The sequence below is a fragment of the Drosophila miranda genome, chromosome XR (genome assembly GCF_003369915.1).
Source record: "Drosophila miranda strain MSH22 chromosome XR, D.miranda_PacBio2.1, whole genome shotgun sequence".
In the NCBI taxonomy this organism is placed as follows: Eukaryota; Metazoa; Arthropoda; class Insecta; order Diptera; family Drosophilidae; genus Drosophila; species Drosophila miranda.
The window spans coordinates 17167019-17193573 of NC_046674.1; the positions used below are offsets into that span (position 1 = coordinate 17167019).

General features: G+C 45.1%; 1 protein-coding gene across 4 annotated transcripts; it reads right to left on the reverse strand.

Moving 5' to 3' along the window:
* Window positions 1–5872: 5872 nt before the first annotated feature.
* Window positions 5873–26203, reverse strand: LOC108150904. Of its 4 annotated transcripts, none has more exons than XM_017279215.2 (6): window positions 25637–26203; window positions 10783–11336; window positions 10586–10702; window positions 10188–10226; window positions 7221–9873; window positions 5873–7154 (listed from the first exon to the last, which is right to left on the reverse strand). In XM_017279215.2, exons 2-6 carry the CDS (start codon window positions 11221–11223, stop codon window positions 6652–6654), a joined length of 3753 nt encoding a protein of 1250 aa, XP_017134704.1. In that variant the 5' UTR covers window positions 11224–11336; window positions 25637–26203; the 3' UTR covers window positions 5873–6651. The 4 variants fall into 4 exon arrangements, with proteins under 4 accessions (XP_017134704.1, XP_017134705.1, XP_033242709.1 ...); XM_017279216.2 differs by lacking the exon at window positions 25637–26203 and adding an exon at window positions 11761–12597; XM_033386818.1 differs by lacking the exon at window positions 25637–26203 and adding an exon at window positions 11666–11683.
* Between the last annotated feature and the right edge of the window lie 352 nt (window positions 26204–26555).

Consider the following 26555-nt stretch of genomic DNA (forward strand, 5'->3'; position numbering starts at 1 on the left):
TCGACTATTTCTAGGAAGGTCGCGTCGCCGTTGCCGTTGCCGTTGCCGTTGCTGTCGCCGTCGCTGCGACCGCTGCCGCCGCAGGCCCGAAAAATGTTTAGGCTGTATCTTCAAAATACGTGTTCATGATTGTGTGTGTGTGCATATGGGTATGTGTGCGAGTGTGAGCGAGGAAAAACATCGAGCCGAGTCGAGTCGGGTCGGGTTGAGCGTGCGAGCATGGAACGTAAGCAAATGTATCTGCCAGATACTCTTACTCTATACAAAGCGATCCACAGAGGTGAGGGAAGCAAGCCAGAGAGGGGGAAAGAGAGAGAGAGAGAGAGAGAGAGGGAGTGAGCACGAGTATAAGAGATAGTGCGTGAGAGAGCGTGTAAAACTTGTGGATTTATGCGGAACCCCTAGCCGTATTTCATTTAGATGTATCTGTCTCTATGACTCAAACACGCGTATAAGTGCGTAGATCAAGCGCTGACTTGAGGATCTTTTAGCGTGCTTTTGATAGGCTCACGCTGGAACCCCATTCCCCTCAGGATTTCCATAAAAAACAGCTCCTGATTGGTGAAAAATTGCATTAAAAAACTGCACAACCCTCGTTGTGCTGTTCCTGGCGCGTGCCAGGCAGCCAGGCAGCCAGCCAGCCAGCCAGCCAGCCGTAAGGGATTCGGTTGCATTTCCACCACCAGGCTCACCCCCAAAGGATCCTTGCAATGTGCAACATATTTGCGAATGCTGAGCCTGCCCCTGCCCAGCCCTGCTCTTTCTCTCCCCTCCCTTTCCTGCGATGATGTGTTATGCACGCAATTTATTGCGACACGTGCCTCGTGCCTCTGGCATGCCGAATCGAACCAATGCCATTGATGACAGCGGCAGCCCGAGAGGGCGGAAACTGTATTGTGAGTCCGAATACACATTTATGTGCACATATCTCGAACGGTTAAGGGAGGTGCCGCCTGGAAACCCCCCGCCTCCCACATCCATCCATCTATCCATCGGTTTATGAATTTCGCAAAAATTAAACTGAAATTTCAGTAAAATTTGTGTTTCGAATTAAGAATTCGTTTTGGAAGTAATTCTGGAAACAATTTGGTAGCTCTTAACTAATAGAAAAGGTAATTTTTCTACCTAATAATCAAGTATTAAGCGGCAAATACATATCTTCTACGTGTAATTTACAATGACTTAAATTCTTAAAAAAATCCCTTGAATCCATTAGTTTTTTGTTCATATTTTTTAGAACTCTTTAATGTCTTCAATCGGAACTGAGAAAGTTGAAAATCTGTGCAGATTTTCTCCAGGTATTACGGGTATGACTTTCCAGGGAGACACTTAAAAAAAAAAAAAAATCAAACTCAACAACTTTTAAAGGTCATTTATTCTAACGAATAAGAAAATAAAAACTCAAGTTATGATCCCTGAAGTAAGATCCAGACAAATAAAAGGTAATGCTTCAGCTTCAAAGGGAGCTCCAGCTCCCACTTTTGACTCTTAAAGATCCATTTATTACAAAAATACTCCCCTCCACTTATGAGAATTTTCCGCATTTCACATCTGATGAAGCATTCCCCCAAAAAAAAGAAACACATTGAGACCCAATTCGCATTCAAACTAGATCGAACACAACGCGAATGCCCAGCGAGGGGTCACCGAGGGTCAGTTAAATTTTTTTATCAGCGATAAATACATGGAAAAGAACCCAAACAAAGAGTCGAGAACAAGCCGTTGCACAGTCTGTAATCAATATTTTGCCACTGCTATTCTATCCGGTGCCATGCTGTGGTCCAATCTCTAGGTCCAGTGGCCGGCCAGTGGTCTTCAATGCCGAGCTCGGACAAAGGGCCGCAACGAGAGCGAAAGTGCCCATTAGGGATGGCAGCAGAGCCACTCACATGCGCATAATTGGAACAGGATTAACAAGGCCAGGGCATCAGAATGAATGCATCAGAAGTTGGGGAAGTGCCGCAAGCCAGGCGGCCATTGTCCGAGGAGGGTCCGAGGATCGGCTCGAGGCATTTCCGGACAGGCAACGGGCAGCGGGCAGCAGGCACCAGTCAGCAGGCAGTCGGGGAGCAACACACAATGGCCATGAAAATAATCCGCTTTAAATGGAAAACGTTGCCAAACAGTAATCAAAAGGTTTTGGTCATGGAAAATGAGGAAAATTCGTACCCAAATTCTATGCAAAATCATAGAAATGAAAGTGCGGCATAATGAGAGGGAGGCGGGGAGCCACAGCAAGGGAAGAGGGTAGGGTGGCTGCATATCCATGTGGCAGATCCACACAGCACGCGTTTGACCTAACCTGGCACCTCGTCTCCCTCCCTTAACCTCCCTCCCTACACATCAATTTTTCCCTTTTTTTCCCAGCGATAATCAGGGCATAGTTTTTTTGTTGCAAAAACTTTTCTTTTTTATCCATAAAACGTATACAATTTGCATGTTTCAGAGAGGGGGAGGGGGCTTTGACATGTATGCATACCCATTGAAGTGCCCTACTTTCATCATTGATTGACATGTGATTGATGTTTCCATTTGCAGTGACAGCGTCAAAGAGAGGTCCTTTAGCCAGGATAAGCTCTGTTCGAAAAGAGCGAGATAGACAGGGTAGATTTGAGTCCTCATTTTAGTGGCACAATATTTTGCCAGCCTTAATTTTTTCTTATAGATTAAATCATACTAAATACGAGAATGTTCTTATAAATATGATTTCATCATTTTACTAACGTAACGTAGGAGATATTTATAGCTATCTTACAGGATCTCATTGCAAAGAAATCGAAGACCTGGGAGATAGAGAGTCCCACAAAGATATAATATCTGCCCGTCTTCTGTCTTGTCTAATGTTAGTCTTAGTCTTTAATAGAAGACAGCTCCAAAGATCTTAAAACTGAAGATATATGGTTCAAAATATCTTAATTAGACGAGCTTACCTTTATATATGCATCTCCCCAGATTCCTTAGTATTTAAAATCGTCAGATCGTAGCTGAAAAAAACAGAGGAAGGGGAAACAGTTGTAGATATTTTGTCCAAAGAAAACTACTCCTGAAAGTATGCCTTTATTTTATGGTAGCCGCAAAAACGTATCGTTTAGAATAGAAGAAATTCGAATAAATTGTTTTTTTTTAGTATGAAATATTTTGTTTTTTTTTTTTATTATTATTTATTCATTCTTTTCGTACGTTTTTATTAATTGTGATTCTTTAGCGATATTTTATAGAGATATTTTATATAATTAATAGGAATTTAAGTTGCATTCAAATAATTAGATAATTCATTCGCTTTTTTGCATTTGCGTTTTGTTTTTTGTTTTAGATGATGCGCAGCATATAATCGGCGTATAATTATGCATATAGTCAATTATTTCATTTATTGTGGTATTAGAGGGGATTGATATATATGTAGATAGATATACATATATCTTGAGGCTCTTTTAAATCAACATTTCCCAAAAATAGGGACTTGTAACAGGAAACTAATCTTTTAATCTTCATCTGGAATATTAAATTAACTTTCAATTTCTTCTAGGGGTTTTTACTTTTTGGAAATTCTTCTTTTGCTTTTTAATTGTTTATGAGAACCAATTTTGTACATTTTTTGTGTGTGGATGTTTTCGAGGGATAAGAGAGAGAGAAGAATATAGAATATAGAACATATAACAAAGGATCTACACGATAGATCTATATAGAGAGGGGCTGAATTATAGATAATTGTTAATTATATAGATACAATATTGAAATATTGATTTGCAATAAAGGTATACGATAGACTTATTGAATATATAATTGAATATATATTTGGATTTCGATTTCTAGAATTGAATCATTGAATCATTTGTGTGTGTCAGTGGGTGTTTGTGTGTGTGTGAGTGAGTTTTTGGGTGTTTGTGTGTGTGTGAGTGTGTATTCGACCTAAATCAGAGTCACTTATAACACTAAGAAGCAGTCATTTATTCTCCATTTAAATTTACGTTGTGTCGTCACGTTTTTCTTGAATCCTGAAACAGATTTCAATTACTGTACAATGTTTTGGGCGCTTAAACCATAGGCCATGGGTTCTCTATATGATAGTATATGTACGTACATACTGTATGTATATATGTATCTACGGCTACGTTTATGTATATCTAAATGTATGTATATGTGTGCCTCGTATATAAATATATATATCGTACTATATATTACAATGCTTGATCAAAAAAAGGTTCGGCTAAGTATATATCTATTTCGAAATGTCCTGGGGGTCCTGTCAGTTATATGTTTAAAGAGTATTTCTTGTATATATAGTAATTCATTCAGTCTCACAAATAGGAAAGTATTATGTATCGTCGCTCATTACTATAAGAACTTGTTTCTGCAAAAAAAAAAAAAAAAAAGAAGGAAATAAACCAAAAAAATAGTCGCTTTTTTGTGGAAAAAATTGTTTCTGTAAAAAAATGTGAAACTTTCAAGCTGAATATTGCACAAAATGGATTAAATGATTGCACAACCAACAACAAGAATGTTTGATAAAAAAAAAACCAAAGTAGAAATAAAAAATCAATTTTGTTTGTTTTTGTTTTTGTTTTTTTGTATAATTTTGATTATCTTCTTTTATATTTTCCATGTATGTAGGCTCTTCTCATATTTTCCGTGTTCTTTCAGTTTTCTTTAGAAATATATGTATGTATGCGTATATGTATATGCTTAGAAATCTTATAGATAGACTTATTGGCTAGTCTTATAACTATAGCTAGAACATCCTCATTTTCCTCATCTAACGGTCCCACTGTCGGAACGCTCTTCTTCCTTCTGTATCAAATACAAAAAAAAATACAAAAAACTTTTGCATAGTCTTAGTCTCAAATCCGCGGATGAATCCGCAAACATCTCCCCATAGCCCCATAATCCCCATAAGCCCCATAAACCCCCAAAACGTACCACGTCCACACATCCGTAGCACTTTACACTAGAAATACTTATTGCCTACGAATTGGTGTCTTTCCTTACAAATCGAAGCTTGGGTTCAGCTCGTTTATGTACAGTTCCTTAGCCACTACGTTAAGATATAGTTAGCCTAGGTATTTATACTTAATGCTAGTCAGCCTCATTAATATTATAAGCTTAGATTAGCTACAGATTTTATTCAGACAAAAAAAAAGACTAATTGAGAGTGTAATACGAGCGAATATTTGGAATTTGTCTTTCACTTTCCGTTTTTAGGGGGGATTTTGGAAGAAAGTGGAGAGTGTGTTCAAGGCGCAAAGTAGTGGGAAGGGGAAATATCTCTAGATTTTTGTTGTACGCTAATAATGTGTATATATAGTGTATGTTATATATATAGTATATGTTTAATGTGGTCTACAATATAATTCATGTGTGTTTCAAAATACAAATACAATACAGTAAATGTAAATGTAAGTGTGGACAAATGGAAACAGTCAAAAGCACCGATTTTTCAGCTAAGTTTTCATATTTTTTCTTTGTTTTTTTTTTTGTTTTGTTTTTTAGTTTTTTGTTTTGTATAATCATAATAATGATAATGATAATGGATAATGGATAATGGTTAAATCCCCTAGTGGTCTAAGTAATTATGGGCTTTACTTATTTAGCAGATCTCCGAAATAGGGTTTCACTCCTTCTATATACAGTTTTTGTTGCTTTTTTTCTGTTGCTGTTTGTATATTTAATAAAATACATATAAATATATAGGTATATATATTTATATATTTAATAATGATATATTCATATATAAAATACGTATATATATTTAAGCTTTTTCAGATCTGTTCTGAATGGTTTTCTATCGCGGGTTTTTCTCAGTGCTAACGAAATTCAAATAAGGCAACTTGAATCTATGTGTATATTATGTGTATGTATGTATATGTTATGTATGTATGATTATGCTTCTATATCTATGTATCTGGTATCTATGTACGTTTAATGATCCATATGTATATCTATATAGTTTATAAGGTGCGCGCCTCAACAAACAATCAAAACAGAGAGATAAACAAAAGTGTATCCAATGGGAAATCAAATGAAAATTAAAATTCTGTAAATGCATTTCTCATTTAAAGTATTTTCTTTTTCTTTTTCTTTGCTTTGGGACCGATCTTTCTTTAGCTCCATTTATTCTCTCGATTAACAATCCAATTGAATGTATGTATATATATTGTGTTTGTGTGTGTGTGTGTTCTTTTTATGTATATAAAATATTTATCAAAAATAATATGCCTTTAGTTCTCTGAGAGGAGAAGAATTCATGGGGAAGGACGAGACTACACGATGTTTTTTCTTTTTTCTTTTTATGCCAATTGGTGAGATCTGGTTTTCATAGCGCGAAATGAGTTTTCAATTTCCAATTTTCAGGGCGGGAAAGGTGGGAGGGGCAAAGGGAGGATCATCTATATATAGTATATACAACTTATATAATAATACCATTACGTTTACATTGTGCTGCTCTGTCGCTTTATGTTCTCATGTTCTTCTGTTCTGTTCTGTTTTCTTTTTTTTTTTGTTTCTGTTAGATGTGGGGATGCTCTTAACTCTATTTGATTCTACATAGAAACCAAATAAATAGCTTCTAAAAAAAAACAAAAAAAAATTTGATTTTATTGCACTTGGATTCCATCACTTCTCCTCTGCTCCCTTGGGGGGTGGGGACTCTCCCCCCTACGTGCACTCAATGATCATGGGCTGATTGGAGGACTCTATGACCGAGGGGCGGTTCTCCTGGGCCTGCACATGGGGCGCATGCATGTAGACTCCTCCGTTGTCCGGCAGCGGCTTCAGTCCCTTCAGGCTGCCTGCCTGAGGCGAGTGCTGCTGCTGCTGCTGATGCGGATGTGGATGCGAGTGCGGATGCGGATGCTGATGCAGGTGTGGGGGCGTGGGACGTTGGTTGGGGGAGGCCTGCTGCTGCCCCTGCTGCGCCTGCTGTTGCTGCAGATGATGGGGTGGCGGTGGTGGCAGCTGGCTGGCCGTGGTCAATAGCATTGGGGCAGGCCCCAGCATCATGTGCGGCGGTGGTGGCTGCTGCTGATGCTGTCCGGGTCCCTGCATGTGATTCCCCAAAGGAATAAGACGCGGTGGGGAGTGCCTCAGACTGGGATGGACCATATGCTGCTGCAGCTGCTCGTAGGCCTCACGGCTGTCCGGCTCGGGATGATCCTTGTCTGCAGATGATGAAGAAAACTATAGTTAGAGACGGTTCAAGGGGGACTCTCTTATGCAGAACATACCCAAACACTCTGATGTGGCTGCCGCTGCCATGGCCAGCTCTTCCTCCAGATTGTTGGGCTTGCAGCTGGTGGTCTTCCAGTGGGTGCGCAGCCCCGAGGCACTGATGTACTTCTTGTCACAGCCCTGGCATACGTACGGCCGATCGTTGGTGTGCAGCCGCTTGTGCAGCTTCAGATGCACGAATTGCGTGAACTTCTGCGGACAGAGATCGCAGGCGTAGGGCTTCTGGCCGCTGTGGAGCCGGAGATGGGTCTTCAGGTTGGAGGTGCTCGAGAAGCGCTTCTTGCAGATGTCGCACTGGTGCGGCTTCTCGCCCGTGTGCACCAGATGGTGCTTCTGCAGGTGCGCCAGCTGCGTGAAGCTCTTCGTGCAGACGTTGCACTTGAACGGCCGCTCCCCCGAGTGGGTGCGCAGGTGCACCTTCAGGTTGCTCAGCTGGCCGAAGGTCTTGCAGCACACGTTGCACTCGTAGTGCATCTTGCCGTCCTTCTTCTTCAGGGGATACGGCAGCGAGCGGTAGCCGCGCGAGGCCAGGGAATTGGGACTCAGGGGGGAGCCGCTCCGGGGACAGGAGTTGCCGTCGGGACTGAGGCTGCTGGGCGGGGAGATGCGCAGCGGGGAGAGGCGCTGCAGCGGTGTCAGTGGCTGCATCAGCGGGTGGTTCAGCATCTGGGTGCTGCTCTGCAGGAGATGCAGATTCGAGGCGGATCCTCCGCCGCTCGAGGCATTCGACTGGCGGTCGAAGGGCGAATGGGAGCTGTGTGGCGGCGAGTGGAAGGTGGAGGTGGCCGCACTCCCGTAATGGTGCGGGTACCCCGGATAGCTGGGACTCGGCGAGTGGTCTCCGTGACCTCCGCCCTCGCCCTGACCCATGTAGGAGACGTGTCGCGAGGGCGAGAAGATCACGTTGTGGTGATGGTGCGAAGGCGGCGGCGGCGAGCACTCCCCCTTGATGAGGGCACCCCGCGTCACTAGCTCCTGCTCTGCCACACCCACTCCAGCGGCTGACAGCTGCTCCTGTGGCTGGCCCAGGTTGGAGCTGGAGTCCGGACTCACTGCGTTTCCGTATCGCTGCGATTTCTTGTAGCTGTACGCCATCTCAGTGGGCGACGTGGGGGGCGGTGTGGCAGCGTTCGCCTGGCGGCAGGCATTGGCCGCTGCGGCAGCCGCCTCCAGGCGGTGCTGGCTCGTCAAGATCGTCTCGAGGATGCTGGAGGAGGGCTGTCCAAAGCGCACATACCGCTCGCCCGGGGGATCTGCCTCGTAGTAGGGCTTGCTCAGGGGCACAATGGTACGGGTCTGTCCGTCAGAGTTGTGCTCGAGGACAATGACCGTGGAGGAGGCGGGCTGCTGATTGGATTGCTCTCTATCCCGTTCCCGTTCCCTCTCCCTCTCGCGCTCCCTTTCCAAATGCAACAAATGCTCATCCCCCAGGTGGGTGGTGGTGCTCGGGGGACAGGCCGAGTCCTCCGAGTGGGCCACGTTGGCGCGCAGGTGGGCGTGCAGCTCCTCCTCCTCGTCCACGCCATGGGGCAGGGCATGCGACATCTGCTCGTCCACATCCTTGTGGATGGGCTCCTGTTTGACGCAGCTCTTGTTCTTGAACTCGTACTTCAGCGGCATCTTCACCTTGAACTTCCTGTACTCGTTCTTGTCCGTCTCGCAGGACATGGGCGTGGCAGCCATGCCAGCCATGGCCTGGGGACTGTGGATGATGCTCGCGGTGACGCCCACAGTGGGCGGGGAGGTGCTCTGTGGCTTCTGGGCCTGGGCAATCACCGTCTCCTTGGGGGCAATGGCCTTCTTGGAGCAGTCGAGGACATAGTTGTGCTCACTCTCGCTGTCGCTGGAGTCCTCTGGTGGCGTGAGGCCATCCTCGTGGCACTCGTTGCTGTGGTAGCCCTCATCCGAACGCACCGATCGCACGCTGCCATCCTGAGGCGTCAGCTGGTGGTCCAGGCCAGACAGAGGCGAGCCGGCGGTGTCCTTGTCGCTGCTGCTGGCCAGCGGTGAACGGTCCTGGCCAATGATCACGGACGCATGTCGTCCGTGTTGAATGATGTGCGGATGGTGGGCGCCGCCACAGGATGTGGTGGACACGTGGGCGGGGGGACTGGCGCGACGACAGCAGGCACCGGAGCCGGAACCAGTTGGCGGTGGGGCAGGCGGCAGGGCTTCCTGCGCGGAGGTGGCTCCCTGGGGTCCTGGCGCCGCCGGCAGATGGAGACCCATCACATAGGTGATGTGGCTGACGGCCACCTCGGCGGGTATTTCGGGTGCGGGCATAGAGTAGTGCGGTTTCTTGTGCGGCGGCATCTCATCGTGGTCCTGGTCCTGGTTCTGGTCCTCGAGTTCCGCCTCCACATCCTCCTCGAGATCCTCCTCGACGCTGGCCTGCTTGCAGGCCCCAAAAATGGTCCTCTCCGGGTCCACATCGTAGCCGAGGCGACTGGCGAAGTCCTTGCAGTACCAGACCATCAGCTCCTCATTCGGCAGGATGTCGCGGGTGGTGTAGAAGTAGATGTTCTCCTGATGCTGGCACGCGACCAGATTCATCACGGACAAACTGTACGCAGAGGCCACATAGCGCATCCAATTGGACTGCGAACGATCCGACCCATCCAGATAGTAGTAGTCGTCGTCCTTGAAGATCTACAGAAGCATAAAGAATAGATACAGGAGAGAAGGCGGGTTAGAAAAGGATTTAGCAGGATCTAAACATGAAAGAAAGGACAAGACACAAGAGAGACACACAGAACACACAGAGAACAAAACAAACTACAAAAGGAGACACAGAACGAGGAATACAGAGTGAAAGAGTGATAGAGAGAGTGAGAGAGAGAGAGAGTGCAGGCAGGATAGTAGATAGTTCTCGTGTTAGATAGAAAGAGAAAGTGCTCGGGAAAGGGGGCTGTTAGGGGGCAAGAAAGTAAGAAAAGAAAAGCATAAATCATGATTGGTGGTACCTTAATAATCCCATAGGTTATGTGGCGTGTTCCCTGCACCTGATTTTTTCGAACCACGAACCAAATTTTGTTCCATAAATGCCAACAAAATTAATTTTGATTTAATTTTTAGTTTTCGGTTTTTGTGTGTGTTTTTTTTTTTTTGTGGGATGGTAATTTTTGCATATGAAATAAAAGTAAATTAAAGAGAAACGAAATGTTTTGGTTAGTCGCATATTTGATTCAATGGATTGGATGGAAATTTCGTTTGGTGATCGAGGGGTGTGTGGGTGGTGTGGAGTGGGTGGGTAAAGCATATGTTTATGATGATAGTCTTAAGGGGAAACCCATCGCAGAAAATGCAACTCAAGATCCAAAACCAAAGATCCAGTGTTTCCCAAGGATTGTGTAATGCTTACCCTCCAAAAATATCGCGCCTTATTCTTATCATTGGGATAGTTTGAGGTTGGAATGCCTTCGAAGGGGCCAAAGCGTGTGCCGCGTGGTATGACCCCACTGCTCCAAACTCCTTCAGTCTGCAAAAAGGAAACAGATCCCGAAACGGGAGGTTAGTTTTCACACTCTTCCGGGGAATTCCTTCTTTGCCGGATCCTACCTTAACATTTGGCGTTGAGTAGACCATCGATGACTTGAGTGTCAGACTCCGCGGCAGCGTCTTGTCCGCCCGATTGGGCAGTCCTCGCTCCGCCTGCACATCCGGCACTAGGTAGACGGCCAGACGCTCAAAGTCCTCCTCCCGCATACGCGTCACATCGTAGTCTTGGCTGCCATCGGGCGTTGGACTGCGACTACGACTGCGACTGCGCGCAGTCCTTCGCGTCGACAGTTTGTGGTGCGGATGGGGATGTGGGTGTGGATGTGGATGTGGATGGGGATGGACATGAGGATGATGATGTGACGCTGCCTTCATATTGTTGACAGCTCCTGCTCCTGTCTGTGGTTGGTGCTGCTGTTGCTGTCCCTGCTGCTGCTGCTGCTGTTGCTGCTGCTGCTGTTGCTGCTGCTGCTGCTGATGATTGTGATGATGTCCATGCATTTTGACTACAGCTAAAATTGTTGCTCTCCTTTTTGTAAGGATTTATAGTAGATGGTCTAGTGGTTGTGTGTCTGTGTGTGGTGTGGCTGCTTATCCTGATAGTTTTACTTGATCTGCAAAGAAGAGAAGAGCAAAGGAAAAGCCATTTAGTTGGACTCGCAGTGGCATGATGTTTTATTTCCCGCCTATAAATAAATACTGCAACCTTTTGAGAGGCACCGGCACCCCCCTGAAAGCTCTCTCCACTCAAAAGTCTCTCACTCGATTTTGCAGTGTTGCATTCTGGCTGTGTTATCGGTAGAAAATGAAAAGCTAAAGCGTTCGTCGAGTGCCGAGTGGCAGGGAAATGGGTATGGTACGGGTGTGGAAGCGGGGTGTTTGCACAGTTCAAGATTACGGCCTTAATGGAGGTTACACGTTCACGTTCAGGGGCAGTTCTTACCCCTCCACCTGCTGCTGCCCTTCTTTTTGGCTTAGCAAATTCTTTCTTTACTTTCAACGAATATTATTCTGAAAATTCCTTGGAACGACACTCACTTCAAGGGATTTTCCTCATTTGGCTGCCATTGCTGTTGCTTTTGTTTTGTACTCTCGTTTCTTGAATATTCTTTTTATTACTTTTCAGGCATTTTATTTTATTTTATTTATTTTTGTTTAATTATTATTAATCTGCTAATTGGAAAGGGGTTGGTGTGTTTGGTTTATTGCTGCATTCTCTCACATTAATCCAGTTTTAATTCTTGATTTTTGTGTTGGACCCGCAAATTACGCGTCACTTTCGGTTTTTTTCCCCGTCTGTCTCTCTCTCGTTACGCATACGCCGTGTGGACGCCGCCGTTGCCGCAGCTGCTGCTGCTGCCGCGTGGGCCCGCTCCTTTGGGGGTATATTCTATGGCTATTCTCCTGCGTTCTCCAAGCATTTCTCATTGGCAACGCGGCATTCTAAATCCTATTTTGTTTTTTTTGCCAACAAAATAAATGCAAACGCTCACGGAAAATGCGGCAACAATACGGAAATGAATGGCAAACGAACAACCAACAGCCAGAAGAACGGAAAGTACAAAAAAAAAAAATTACAGGCAAATATGTAGTTTTGATTTTTTCTTCTTCTATTTTTCCTGTTTTTTTTTTCTTTGTTTTTTTTTTTTTTTGCTAAGAAGAGAACGATGGGAAACGTTGACGCCGCCGACCGAGAGTTGTTCCTACTACTGACCCACATACAACCGGCATAGACCCCAAAAAAGCTCACATTAGCGGGCAGGCAGAAAGTGCACACACACAGGGATACATGCACTCACACTGTGACAACCGCCGCACCGGCATATTGCACTCACTCGAACTGCAGTGCACGACGAGCCGAACGCATCTCAAAGATTCTCTCGCTCGGAAAGTTGTTGTTTTTTTCTTCTTTCGCCGAGGAAAAGCTTTTTCGCTCTGCGCTGCTCTGCTCCCTAGGCTGCCTAACGCGGGTAGGTAGTGGTTGCTCGTCGGGTGGCTCGATATTTGGTGGTTGGGTGGTTGCTGCTGCGTCGATAATTCAAAAATGTTATGTCTCTTTTATTTCTGTCTATAAATTTTCAGCTGCGCAATCAGGAACTTATTGTGCAAGGCTATTGCCCTGCCCACCGCCCACTGCCGACTGCCCACTGCCCACTGGCCCTGACTCTGCCTCCCCTAGGAGTTATTTCTGGCTAAAATATGTTGCAAGATGTCTCTGACCTGAAGATGAGATAGTCGGTAAGGCATGATTGAATTTCAGTTGTTTACAGCATTTGATAAATGGATAGATTTTTTTTAACTAAATTCTGACTTGATTTCAACCTAATTGAATAGAAAAAATCCAGGAAGTAGGATCTCCCAATTATATAATGCACAAAAGATATGGACAGATCTTTGGAATGATCTGAATGGAAAGATCTCCGCCTGCTTTAAGAAACCAGGAAGTTTAACATCACAACAATGAAACCTTGAAATTTCCCTTGAATGAATCATAGAATCAACAAACTTTAGGGAGAACTATTGAAAGTGGGCGATTTTCCCACCTATAGATCCTTGAGTGCACTAAATCCACGTCTATTTACCAGGAAATTCCAGGGAATCTAATCAGAGAACTCTCTTATCGGTCTACCTTCCACTAAGTAGCGGTTCAATCACATAACCAGGAAGTCCCATGTGATGGTCGCTTCAGTACGAGTACACGAGTATACGAGTATGTGGCGTGAAGGGTACAGTAGTGCAGTACTTGTAATTGTTGCAAAACTCACCCAGAAATATTCCCGTAAATATATATTCCCGTATATATGGTTCAACTCCCCCGTTAAGATCGTTAGGGAGCCCCGTATCTGTATCCCGTCCGCTCGTAGAACTGTACGCACGTAGAATGCGGTGCAACATAGCCGAGCCCCAGGCGATTGGCCAACGCTGCTCAACGATGGGCGACACGGATGCAAAAAAATTTTGCCACAGAACTACGGGAGGAATCTCATGGGTGCATCTGTCGTTGCATCTGTATCTGTGTGTCTGTGCTGTTTTATTGTTTATAGATGCACTTGCACTTGCGAATAGCTGGCGAGTGCGGAAATGTGCGAAAACGATATTCGGAAAGTGTTTTTCTGTGGCACCTTTTGTGTGTGGGTTGGTTTTGTTGCCAGTTGCCCGTTGCCAGTTGGCGCCGTCAAAGCGAATGAAATATGCAGACAAGATGAGGAAGACTCGTCGAACGATGGTCTCGAGATACTTTCGATTTTAGACCAGAGATCTCGCTGGCAAAGGGTTTTGCACTGGGCACTGGGCGGGCAGTGTAAAGGGGTGGAAGGGTGGAGCAGAGGCAGATGCAGATACAGATGCGTTTTGCCCCACTAGGAAGTCGACAAAAATCAACAAAATTCTCACTAGAATCAACAATTTCAGGGTGTCTCAGTGTGTGTGTGTGTGTGTGTGTTTGTGTGTAGATAGCGCGCCAAAAAGCTTTTCGCTATCGCTGTGAAAATGAAAATAAACAGCTGCACATACACACAGATACACAGATATTAAGATACAGATACAGAGACACTGATACATACGAGTGTGGCGCTGCATTAGAAACAAAAAGTAAAAATCGCAGTGCGCTTTGCGTTTCTAATCATCGCACAATTGCATTTGAAGGACACACTCGGCCAGAGATACGTTACGAGAAGATAGAGAGAGACAGCCAGCGACAGGTTGTAACGAGCCGAAAGAGAGGGCACTAGTCGCGTCAAATTAAAAATAAATAACATAAAAATGTAAGCGAGCGAGAAAGAGGAAGAGCCAGAGGGAGAGGGAGAGCATTTGTCAACATTCAACTTGAACGCCGACGACCCATGCACCGCCCGAGCGCCTCGTCTCCTCTGTTCCGCTTCCAAGTGCATTTTTGATAAGCGATTCTCCACATTGCGCATACGCCCTGAATGACCGTCCGTTCGTCGGTGTGCGCGCCTCTTCCCTCTCTGCCAGTGCCATTGCCACGGCCACTGCCACTGCCTCTGCCTCTGCCTGATGCTACTGCTAATAATTCTAGCAGTTGGAAAAAACTTCCGCCCTGTCGCTTCTATGCTCCGTCTAATGCATCGAATGCATGCACGATCTTTATCAAATTGCAATGCGGGAAGCGTTGCAAAAGCGAACAGAACCGAACCCCAAATGAGGTCTGATTGGAATCGCATTCAAGGACAAACCGAACACTGCACTGCAACCGCATATGTATATACTCGTATGCATATAGTATGCACGAGTATATATGGCACATACATATACATAGATGCATATATAACTGATAACTGCCGTCATAAATTAAATGTGTGCTCGTATGACCATCTCTTTCTGGCCAACTAGGAAATAAACATACGGACGGCTGCTAAGTAGTTTCAATGCATAAACAAATTTAACGATGTTTTTTCTTCAAGTGTAATGTAAATATTTATCATGGACCTGCTCGGACGTGGTTTCTACTCATAAATACTATTCCAAAGTGGGGGTTTCTAATCCAAAATGGGTTTCTAGGTGGTGTTTTAGTTGGTATCTTCTCATAAATAGTGCTTCTAGGGGCTGTTATATTTATAAATAGTGTTCATCTATATGATATCAAAAGAGGAAACTAAATAGATGTTAAAAGCATTCTTGGATTATATTGCATTCATTAATGGATTATAATCGTAAATGGGGTTTCTAGGAATCAAATCTTTTGCTGGCTATGAAAGACGGAACCCAATATTGTATCATTAGCCTTGATTTCAAGGGGCTTTTCTTAAAGGAATTCTTTTCCTGGTTGAACCTAAATATTGTCTTTTATATGGTTTATTTTTGTTGTTTTCGAAGGCATTCTTTTCCTAAATATAGTTGAGGTGGAACCTGATCATTCCTGAAAGATTGGCAATGCCCTGCTATATGAAATGTTATGAAACCCCCCATTCGCTACACTTTCCTAACTGTCATTCCGAGATTCGTTTCACTTACATTTGGAGTACAAGTACATCTCTCTATAAGATGACTTTTCAGACATTCATTCACTCAATCAATCACTCTCGGTTATAGAGAAAGAGACAGGGACAGACACAGCCACAGAGACATAGAGTGGGAGAGCGAGAGAAACAGAGAGAGAGAGAGAGAGAGAAAAGAACCCGGAAATGTAAAGTGTAAACGTAGAACAAGTCAAATACGAGGGGGAGGTGCAGCACAGGCAGCGGAGGGGAAGGTGCAAAAGGGGGGAAAGGGGAGGAATTCGCATTTAGTTTTATGTGCATGCAAAACGAAACGAAAAGCGAAAAACGAAACGAAAATTGCCAACGCAGTGGAGGAGGAGGAGGAGGGCAGGGCGAAGACGGGAGGGGCAGCTGATAAAATAAAATTGTGTGCTATTTTGCTTGTGTGTATCTGTCCCTCTCTTGCTCGCTCGGTTGCAGTTCGTCTACTTCTTCCCCCCCCCCCCCCCCCCCCACGCCCTCTCTCTGTCGCTCTGTCTGCTGTAATAATAATTTGTGCGAGCTTTTTTTTTGCTGAAAGGGAATGGAAGGAAACGGGAACAGACCGCAGGAGGGAGGCGGTATGGCAGTAAGAGCATCATCGGCATCGTCATCATCATGTTGATGATAATCATTATGATCATCATAACCTTGAGTCACAAGACGAGAATGTGCATGCGAATTGAATGCAAAAAACTAACAAAAACACTCACTGTGTTACGCCGCACTCATCCGCATAGCAAACGTAACGTGTGAGGAGACGGGGGGAATGGGAAGAGGCACCGACACAGTGGGTGTATTCCACTGATTATCTAATCATACAAAATGTGCATTGAAATTAATATCCACATTTCAAGGACAATGGACAAAAGGTATGCCACATGCAGCAAGGCAGGCAGGCAGGCGGGCAGTCGGGGGCAGACATGTTTTTATGCTCAAAATCAAAACCGAGACAAATGTATCTATAACCATTACAAACAACCCCATCACCCATCACCCGTCACCCGTCCACCCACAACGCTCAACACCACCCACAGTGCCAGGCAGTCAACCCTTCTTCTGTAAAAGCTGTAAAAGTATTGTGTTGCGGTTTCGTTGCACTTTAACCTTGAAAATCTTTGTTACTTCAATTTGCGCATGTGCACGCCGAGTGCACTCTCCCATACAGAGAGGTGTAGAGAAAGAGAGAGAGTGATAGTGATAGAGATAGAATGAGAGAGAAAGGGGGGCTGACAGAATGCAGGAGAGAGTGTGTAGAAAAGTACAGGAGGAGTAGAAGTCTAGGGTCTACTGTCTATGGTATGGGATGCCTTTCAATACTATCGATGCCTCACTGTACATACATACTTCTACGGTGCAGTACAGTCAGTACACAAATTTCAGCGCAATTAAAAATCAACAAAAAAGCAACGATAAAAGCGAAAGTATATTACACTTTTGACAGCAAGAAAACCGCAATCAAAAATAATTAAAATAAATCTTAAAATATGCATTAATTTTTTGTTTTTTACTTGGAATTGAAAATAAAAGTAAAATTTCGATGAATTTTGTGTGGTATATTTTTTGCGGTTCTGTATCTGCCCTTTGATATATGCCCTTTCCGAGGGTATCACTGTTTTTAGTAGAAGTTTGCACAGCAAATAATATAATATATTATATAGAATACTTGGTATGGCTTTTTTGTTGGGTTCACAAGGGAATGTGCTTGTGCTTCTTTTTTGTAAGTGCCAATAAATTAATAAGAACTTGTTGTTTTTTTTGACGTTACGTTAAAATATATATATTTTATAGTTCCGCTATGTCCGTTTTTTGTTGAAGCTTTGGTTTTGCCCTTGATTTAATCGTGGCACTGGGTAATGCGCTTTGACGTAGGTCTAAGTAATCATAAACCATAAATTAAGTGCCTATTCCTGGTACCTAGACCTTGGAATACCCCTCTGCTGCTAACACCCTCTCTCTATCTCTCTCTATCTCTCTCTCTCTCTCTCTCTCTCTCTCTCTCTCTCTCTCTCCGTCTCTGCATTCTTATCAATGCACTTTTATTTCGCATTTACTTTAAACTTTGCTTCGTTATCAGTTCTGCTGTCTTATTGCGCAGTGAAAGTTTTCCATTTGCATTCTTTGTTTATTTTACGTTTGTTCTTGTTTTTTTTGCTGCTATAATTAGTGTTTTTTTTTTTTAATGGTTTTAGTTGGTTTTTTCCGTTTTTGTTTGGTTGATTGTAAAATTTGTTTGTTTGCTTTGCTGTTTAATTGAAAATGATTAAAAATTTATATAGATGTATAATCGCGAATGGAACCTGAATGAGGGAAAAAGGGTGGGGATTGTATAAGAAAAAGATTGCCTGCTTTGGGGGTACCTCTATATCGATATCTGTATCTGTATCGATAGTCTACAATCTAATCTACTATTTGTACTCCTGGGAGGCCTTTCAGAATCAGAAAACTTTTATTTTATTCAGAAAACTCCCCAACTAGATCTAAAATTTAATAGAAACAACAAATTAAGCTCAAGCGCCTCCACCATTGGGAGAAAGGCCAGAGTTCAACCCGTTGGGAGATTCTGCCATAGATTGCATCATCTGCATCGTCAGGGTTAACGAACCCAAAGGTCAAATGCTTTTTACCCAGACTCAGTCGCAGTCGACGCCGACAGCGACGGGGGGCAGGGGCAGGGGCAGACGAAGGCAGTGGCAGTGGCAGAGTACGATGAGGCAATGCAAATTCAAATGCAGCCAGAAATGAAAAATGGAGAAATGGAAAAATGTTCCTTCGCGATGATGATGTCATGGCAACAAATGGGCGAAAAAGAAGAATGCATTTATCCTGCGGCAGGATATTCCTACCCGAAACCCCAGCGAAACTCCAGCCAAAAAGGCAGGAAGAGCAATTAAAAACCATAAAGAGCGAAAGAGAGATACCTATAGGAGATCAGATCGCCAGCCACCAAATGGCCGTTGCAAGCGGCTTAAAGGTATAATCCTGTGGGCGACACATTACCTTGACGACGACAGCGACAACGACAACGACAACGCAACGGCAACAACAAACACGACCTACGACAAAGCGATTGAAAATGCGCATAAATTCGACAAAGGACCAGACCGTGTCTGCTCGGGTGGAGTAGGAGTAGGAGTAGGAGTTGGAGGCGTATGAGTTGCAGGGGCATACAGATTGCCTGCCAGACCATGACAACAAAAAAAGTCAAAGTTGCAAAAAAAAAAAAAAAAAAGAAGAAAGAACTTTCCGAGCGAGAGATGGAAAGAGACGGGGAGTGAAAGAGAGAAAAAATAAGGGCCAGACAACAGAAAAGGCGAACGACCCTTTTCAGGCATTTTTCAGACGCCAGACGACGCCATCGATGGGAGCCCTGGCTGTGGCTCTGCTGCTGTTACCTCCTATGTTGGGGCAGGGCCCTGCCACTGGCACTGCTGCTGCTCTGCTCTGCTCTGCTCTGCTCCTTTCAGCTCATTATCCTTTTCGCTTTTCATACATAAATCGTACTGGCGATAACTGCTGCTGGCACTGGCGTTCAATGAACTCCACTCTGCCGGGCACGTACGGTCGTCGGCTTTTCCTTGCAACAACAACAGGGGAAATCCGGGCGTATACACACCCAATACGGAAAGCGAAACACACACAGGACAACGACAGCAAAAGCTCTGCCGCTGCCACATGCAGCTGCAGCAGCAGCGTCAGCAGCAACAGCGACGCCAGCACCAGGCAGCAGACAGACGCAAAGCGAAGGTCCTGCCCAGCTTCGGGTTGGGCTCTGGGTTCCTTGGTCTTGACAGTGTGCAGAGTGGCAGTGGCAGCAGCAGCAGCAGCAGCAGCCGGAGCAGCAACGTCGGAAAACTCGCAACGGCTGCGCTGCCACCGAGGGCAAGGACCCGGCGGTCGACTGCAGTCGAGACTCTTGTGCGCCGACGTCATCGCTGTCGTCTGCCCAGGCGCAGCGCAAGTTTCACTTTTAATTTTTTCCACCCATTCAGCATTCAGCAAAAGCCCAAAAGCGCCAGACAAGGCCATGCGAGCGAGCGAGACGACGGGCTGCTGTTTGTGTCTGGGGCCCAGGACAACGTTTTTCGGGAAGGGGTGCCAACAGGCGGGGGTACTGTTCCAAGGGTGGAGTGCATTACTGAACTCTCGAATGTGTGTGTGTGTGTGTTTGGCGAGAAGGTTGTTGAACTGCGTCGGCAGCGGCGTTGCAAACTTTCACAATGTTGCCGCAGCAGCAGCGGCAGCAGCAGCAGCAGGACTCGTCCGTTGGGTTCGTGGTGGCCTAGGACATGGTCTCGGTCTCGGTGTCGGTGTCGGGCTGGGTCCGATTCGGGTTCGGGCCATTGGTCAAAAGCAAAAGTAGATTTTATGCAAAAGGATTTCTAATGCACTTTACCTTTTCTTTTCGTTTCTTTTCTGTTATTTCCTTTGTTTATTGCACAATCACAGTGCAGAGAATACTCGTAATCGTATTTCCGTTTCCGTTGCCTTTTCCTTTTCCTTCTCTCAGTCTCAGTGTGGTTTTTGGTGTCTCAGTCTTAGGTGTTGGCTCCCATGGGGCTGCTGCATTTTAAGCGCGACTTGAAGAAACTGACGATCGCAAAGTTATCCCGAAAATAGATGCGGTTAAAGTATAGAGGTCTACGCCAATGGACGTATGAACACATTGCACAGAACTGCATTGGTGGCATCGCACTGCGGCACTGCGGCCCTGAACTATATGGATACATGTGCTGGAGCTTATCTAGGAGCGCCTATTCTCTTAACTACACTTAAGCACTCTCCTCCTACTGTAAAAAAACATTTCCTTATTCTTCTTATTTTCTTGTTGCTGAACACATTTTGTGGTATGAATTTTCCTGCTACTTCTACTTCTATATGCACAGTGGGTGTTGTTGTTGTTGTTTTAGTCGTTTGGTCCACGGAACTGCGCCACGGCTGTGCCAGACATGACCTGCCCAACGCGTTAACATCCCGAGTCAGGACTGAATCGAGCTCCGTGCGATGGTCGAGGCAACAGCAGTAGCAGCAGCGGCAGCAGCAGCAGCCAGTCGCTGCTGCAGTCAACGCAAGCAGAGACTGCGACGCCTGCAGAGTGCAGAGACAGTAAGCAGTGGGCAAGAGGGGGGGTGTGTGCGGAAACGGGTCGAGGTATTGGCACTTGCACTTGGCACGGCCTGAACTCGCGCATTCGAAAACAATAGCAACAACCGAAGGGTGACAGCAGCAGCAGCAGCCCCAGCAGCCCCAGCAAGGGCGGCACTCGGCTTCGTGCTGCTTTCGTGCTCGTGCCGAAGCTTTGGTTCGATTCGATTCGGGTGCAAGTGCAGCCTTGCAGGGTTGGCTTTGTGCATGTTCAGGCACACCGGGGCGGGAGTAGAGAAGCTCTTGAAAGTAGCATAAAATATTGGGATAGGTCATAAAAAGGAGTTGTGTCTCTAACTAATTTACTTTTACAAGTAAATATACCCTAATCCAATAGGTATACCCTTTGAGATCCTTATTATTTGTTGTGGAAATTTTGAAGTAATTTCTTTCAGTGCATTGCAGACTAACGAAAAGCTCTCCCTTGCACTTGCACTCTCTCCCATAACGCATGCTCCCTGACTCTCTCCCATTGAGTCAAGGGATATCTTGCATTCTCGCTCACAAATTGACCATTGACAATGAACTAGAGCAAAAGCCGGAAATGTCTGGGCCATGGACATTAGGAGTATGCCAAAGCCAAGTCTTAAGAACCTCTTCGGAGTTAAAATCTTTGCTTAGAACTAGCCGAACCGACGACCGGGGGAGCAAATTAGTTGAGTTTTCCAGGCACGTTTTTAATGGCCAGCGACAAAGCACACACAAAATGAACTGTAAAACCAAAAAGTAATAGCAAAAGTACAGCCCGAGAATGTACCGTTAGTTAATAAAAAGCCATTTTGTCATAGTCAAATTACGACTGGGGGCCCATAACCTCTCGGATGGAGCTGGGTGGAGCACGTATTACGTATGCAAGGCGCGTAAATGAGCATAATTTGATATCCAACAATCAAAAGAGAGGGGGACAGAGAGAGAGAGAGGGAGAGAGAGGTAACTCCCCCCCCCCCCCCACCAAACACCATATTCAATGGGCATCAATGATCGGGCCGACGGTCTTTTATCGGCTCCGCAATGTCACAGTCAATGCACAGAAAAACAACAAAAATGTAAGAATTTACAGCTAAATACGATAGTGTGAAGCCAGCAACAGCAACAACAACAATGACACAGAACCTGTCGCCTGCAGCAACAACAACAGCAACAGCAACAAAGTTCAACGTCAAGGGGACGGACTCTTCAAAACACGGCTTTGACTTCGGCTTCCAACTCGAACTCGCACTCGAACTCGAATTCGAGCTCGGCCGCATGCGCTTGTGCTCTTCGTGTTCGTTCGTGTCTTGCATGTTGCGCTAGCTCGCTCTCTCTCGCTCGCCGACTGTCTCCCTCTCTCACTCTCTTCTCAGGTGTACGAGTATGTATGTGTGTGTGTGTGTATGCTTTGGTTATAACGCGCTTGAGTAGGTCGGTCATTGAACTTGTTTTCTTTTCATCTGCGTCTGTGCCGTCGCTGCTGCTGCTGCTGCTTCTACTTCTTTCATTCTTTTGGACTGGCCACACTTTCTTCCTGGTTTCGTGCGCTCTCTTTGCTGCTTGCCACCTGTGCGTGCGTTGGCGTGTTGGCGCGCACTCTTTTGAGAGACAGCGATCTCTCTCTTGCACGCTCTCTTAAGCTGGTTTCTTGGGAGGCTGGCGGCTGCTGCTGGCTGCTGGCTGCTCGGATGACTTGGCAGGTCTTGTGCCTGTGCGTGGCAGCAGCAGCAGCAGCAGCAGCAGCAGTGGAAGCAAGTGGCAAGCAGCAGCAACAATTCTAATTGCAGGCAACAGGCAGAAAGCAAAAGGCAAGGCAGAGCTGGAGCCGGGGATGGGGCCCAAGGTAAGACCAATGTCAATAACCCTGAGCTGGCCAAGAGTAAGAGTGATTTGATTCCCTTTTCATCGGGGGTCTTTGAGGAGGAAGAAGAACCAGTGACTGCAGCAGAACCACAAGAAGAACACACTGCAACATCAGAAGAGTGGGAGGGGGAAGCAGAACACGTTGAGAGCAAGAACCTCTGGAGCTGGAGCTGGAGCTGTAGATGGAGCTGGAGCTGGAGGCACGCCATGTGCCCATCCATGAGCATTTGCCAGTTGAACGCCCTTTTCACGGCAAATGATTCCCGATTCGCGATGCCTGTACCCCCATAGAGAGTGAGTGAGAGGGAAAGAGAGAGAGACAGAGAGAGGTGGAGGTGGAGGAAGGGGGGGGGGGGGGGGGGCTGTGTTGTTGCAACTTCAACCTGCCCCAAACCCAGCCCCTTGCCCAAGGATGATGCCCACAGAACAGAATATGTGGAAACTGAACTGGTTTCCCTCTCTCCTGTTCGTTGGTCTTTGGCGCTTTTGCTGCCACGGGATGGATGTCTCTTTCGCTGGCGTTGCGGCAGCGGCAGATTCACTTTTTGTTGGAGCTGCACCTCCAAAGGGGGATTCTCTAATTCTTAGCCTAGGTCCTTGGCCTCTGTCTCTCTCTCTCTCTCTCTCGCTCTCCCTGGCAGAAATAACTCCTTCTCTGAAATGAAAACGAAAACCCAAAGGAAGGCAAGTTTGTTGCCTAAGTCTTTTGTTTTGTGTGTGTGTGTGTGTGGGAAGAGCACGGAGGTGATGGGGAATAGAGAATGTGGCAGTCAATGAACTCTCGGCATGCGTGCCAAATAATAAAAAAGAGGAACAACAAAAAGAATTACAGCGGAAGAAAGATGAGGAATAGACAGCCGACCGCCCCACGCCCCACGCCCGACGCCCGACCGCCCCACGAGTGTCATAGCTCATAGAATGTTAGAGCTTACGCCCCAACAACCGTCTCAAAAGCTCATTTAAATTGCAAAAATCCATCTGAACCGAGAGCTATAGAAGATAGCTCATAGCCGTCGATATATAACTCATTTGGTATTCGCCATTCGGAATCGGATTCAACAGATTGACGACTCGGCTACTCGGCTACTCGGCCCCCGAGCAGGTGGTGGGCCCCTCAACAGCTGCAACAACAGAAGCCGCAGCCGCAGCAGCAGCAGCAGCAGCAGCAGCAGCTAATGACCTTGATATTGAAAGTATCTTTGAATTACAAATTCTAAACGAAATGAGGGGGTTAATGGTTTTTGGGGTGGGGGATCTGTTCATTCATCTCGTTTCGTTTCGTTTCGATTTCATTTGCAATTTATTTGTTTATACAATATTTTATAGCTTTTATTTGTTATTGTTATTGTTGTTGTTGGTGTTGTTGCTGCTATTGCTGTTGCTTCTGTTGGAGCGTGTTAGCGTGCCGATCGTCGGCTGTCGAGAGTCATTTAAAGTCAAAGTCAAGGTTTTTCTGCCTTACGTCGCCAATTATCTCTCTGTCTCTCCTATATAAACCTCTCTCTCTCCCTTTTGCTCTACTCATACTATATATATATATATATATATATATACTATATATCTCTTTCTCTCTCTCTCTCACCTACTCATATATGTCTCGTTGTGTAGCTCCTCTTCACTCTTTACCCCCCCATTTGTTGTTGTTTGTTTAAGCCCAAACTGGTTTTGTCTAATTATTTTTGTTTTTGCTGATGTGATTATTAAAAAACCTTATATATTCTCGTATGGAAAGACAGGAGGGGGATGGATATACGTTTGTGTCTGTATAAAAGTTTTCTAATGAAATGCCAGTTCCCATCATCATCCCATTTCGAGCATTCTCTTCGTCGACGGACCCAAGAACCCACCAGCCGTCTGCTGCTTATGCCATTTTTCTAGCCTGTCTGTAATTAATCACTATTCTTCGGCATCGGCTTCGCCGTCGCCTTAGCCTTCGCCTTGTTTTTTGGGGCTTTTTGTTTGGAAACGTGTTTGCGCCCCCCAATGCGGTGTGGCGGATTATTATATAACATTTCTATCGAAATTTTCTGATTAACATAAATCGCAGTAACCGAAGACTTTCTTTGACGAACATCATGGTTAAAATTAAACACAAGTCATAAATTATGATTGTTCTAAGAGAGATGGTTCTCCAAGGGGCAGAGGGTCCCAGGGGTTTCAGTAGAAAATCAGGAATACAGCTCAACAGTAAATGAAGTGATTAAGATGTCAATAAAAAATGATGAATAAAGAAAAATTATCTAAGCATAAATTATAGGTGAAGTTTTTTGTGAGTAAAAAGTTCTAGCTGGAAATTAGAAATTACCTAAGAATCACCTTTGCGAATATATTAGGTAAAAGATATAAAAGATGATATCCCAATCAATTTCTATAGAAAAGGAACTTTGGAAATGCATAAATTATAGACACATATTCCAGAAGATGCACTCACTTCTTATGTCATTTCTATAGGCTATGCATAGGCTATACCCACCCACAAATACCTCAAAGAGAAGAAAAGTACTTAAGTTTTTCCCCAAGCCCTGGCCAGTTATCCCATAAGAAAGCTTTTCTTTACAGAACTTTCGGGAAGCCTCTTGGTCTTTCTATCCTTAGCTATCTTTTGGTTCAAACTTTATCCGATACAATCTAGTCATTAAAAGCCATATTTTTATGGAATCTGTAAGAACAGAACCTAAACATTGACTAGACCATAAATGTGCTGGGCTTTGCAGAACTTTCGGAAGATGTTTCATAAAGTTATTCATTTCGTTTCTTGGATCAAGGAACCAACCCAGCATCTATAGTATCTATGTTCCATAAAATAGACCCATAAAAACCTCTCGCTCAGCCATCGTTACCTTGTCAACCATATAGCTGGGAATATAACTTATGGATATGGAAAAGTGTGGCAAAAAACAAAGCAAAACATTGGCAATAAATCAATTAGATGTCGAAGTCTAAGTAGTAGTACTCACCATTTTCATTGTTTAATTGCATATCCGTTCCGTGATGCTGAAGCTGAAGCTGAGGCTGAGGCTGAAGCTGCTTGTGGATAGGGTGTCTGTTGCTGTTGTTGTGGATGCTGTTGGTGTGGCGGCTAAATTTAAATCCATTACGCAATAAATCCAATCCAATCCAAAAAGCGGTTCAAGTGTCAATTATGATCGACGCTTTGTAATCCTCATGATACCGATAAACATGGTTTGGATGTTTTGTTTGTGGGTGGGAATTGAACTAACTTAAAGATGTATGTAGATGGATATTTTTTGGGGCAGTCTTATGTTTGGATGTCACTTGTTCTTAACTCTTTCTTCTTCCCTTTGATTGCACCGGGGAGAATTTCTTCAGGGTTTCACTTTGTTTCACTTGTAAAAATAAGTATCTTTCGACAGTTTTAGAACGTTATTGAAATTGTATCTTCTGTCTTTAAAAAAAAATAAAGCGTGCGGGTCTTACGAAACCATGTCTCGATCGTTTTGTTGCTTACGGGAAACTGAAACTACGGATGAGTCGCGGTGCGACTTCAATGTCGATGTCGTTAGAGGCTTCTGAGTGGCAGTGGCAGTGGCAGTGGCAGCGACTGAGGCAGCACCAGCGACAGCGGTCGAGCAGACAGATAGACTTTTCAGACATTTCATTACACGATACACGCACACACACATTCACCACATACAAATACACTCTCTTTCTTCTTTCTCTTCTCAAACAGAAACACGCACACATGGAGGCAGAGGCAGAGGTAGAGAGAGATAGAGAGAGACAGAGAGACAGAGAGGTAACAGCAGCCGCTCAGGTGTCTCAGGTTCTTGATCACCCATACAATTGCCCGAGAGAAGAGATCTCTCTTTGACTGGCTCGGCTCGGCACGGCACGGCACGGCTCTCTCTGTCTGCC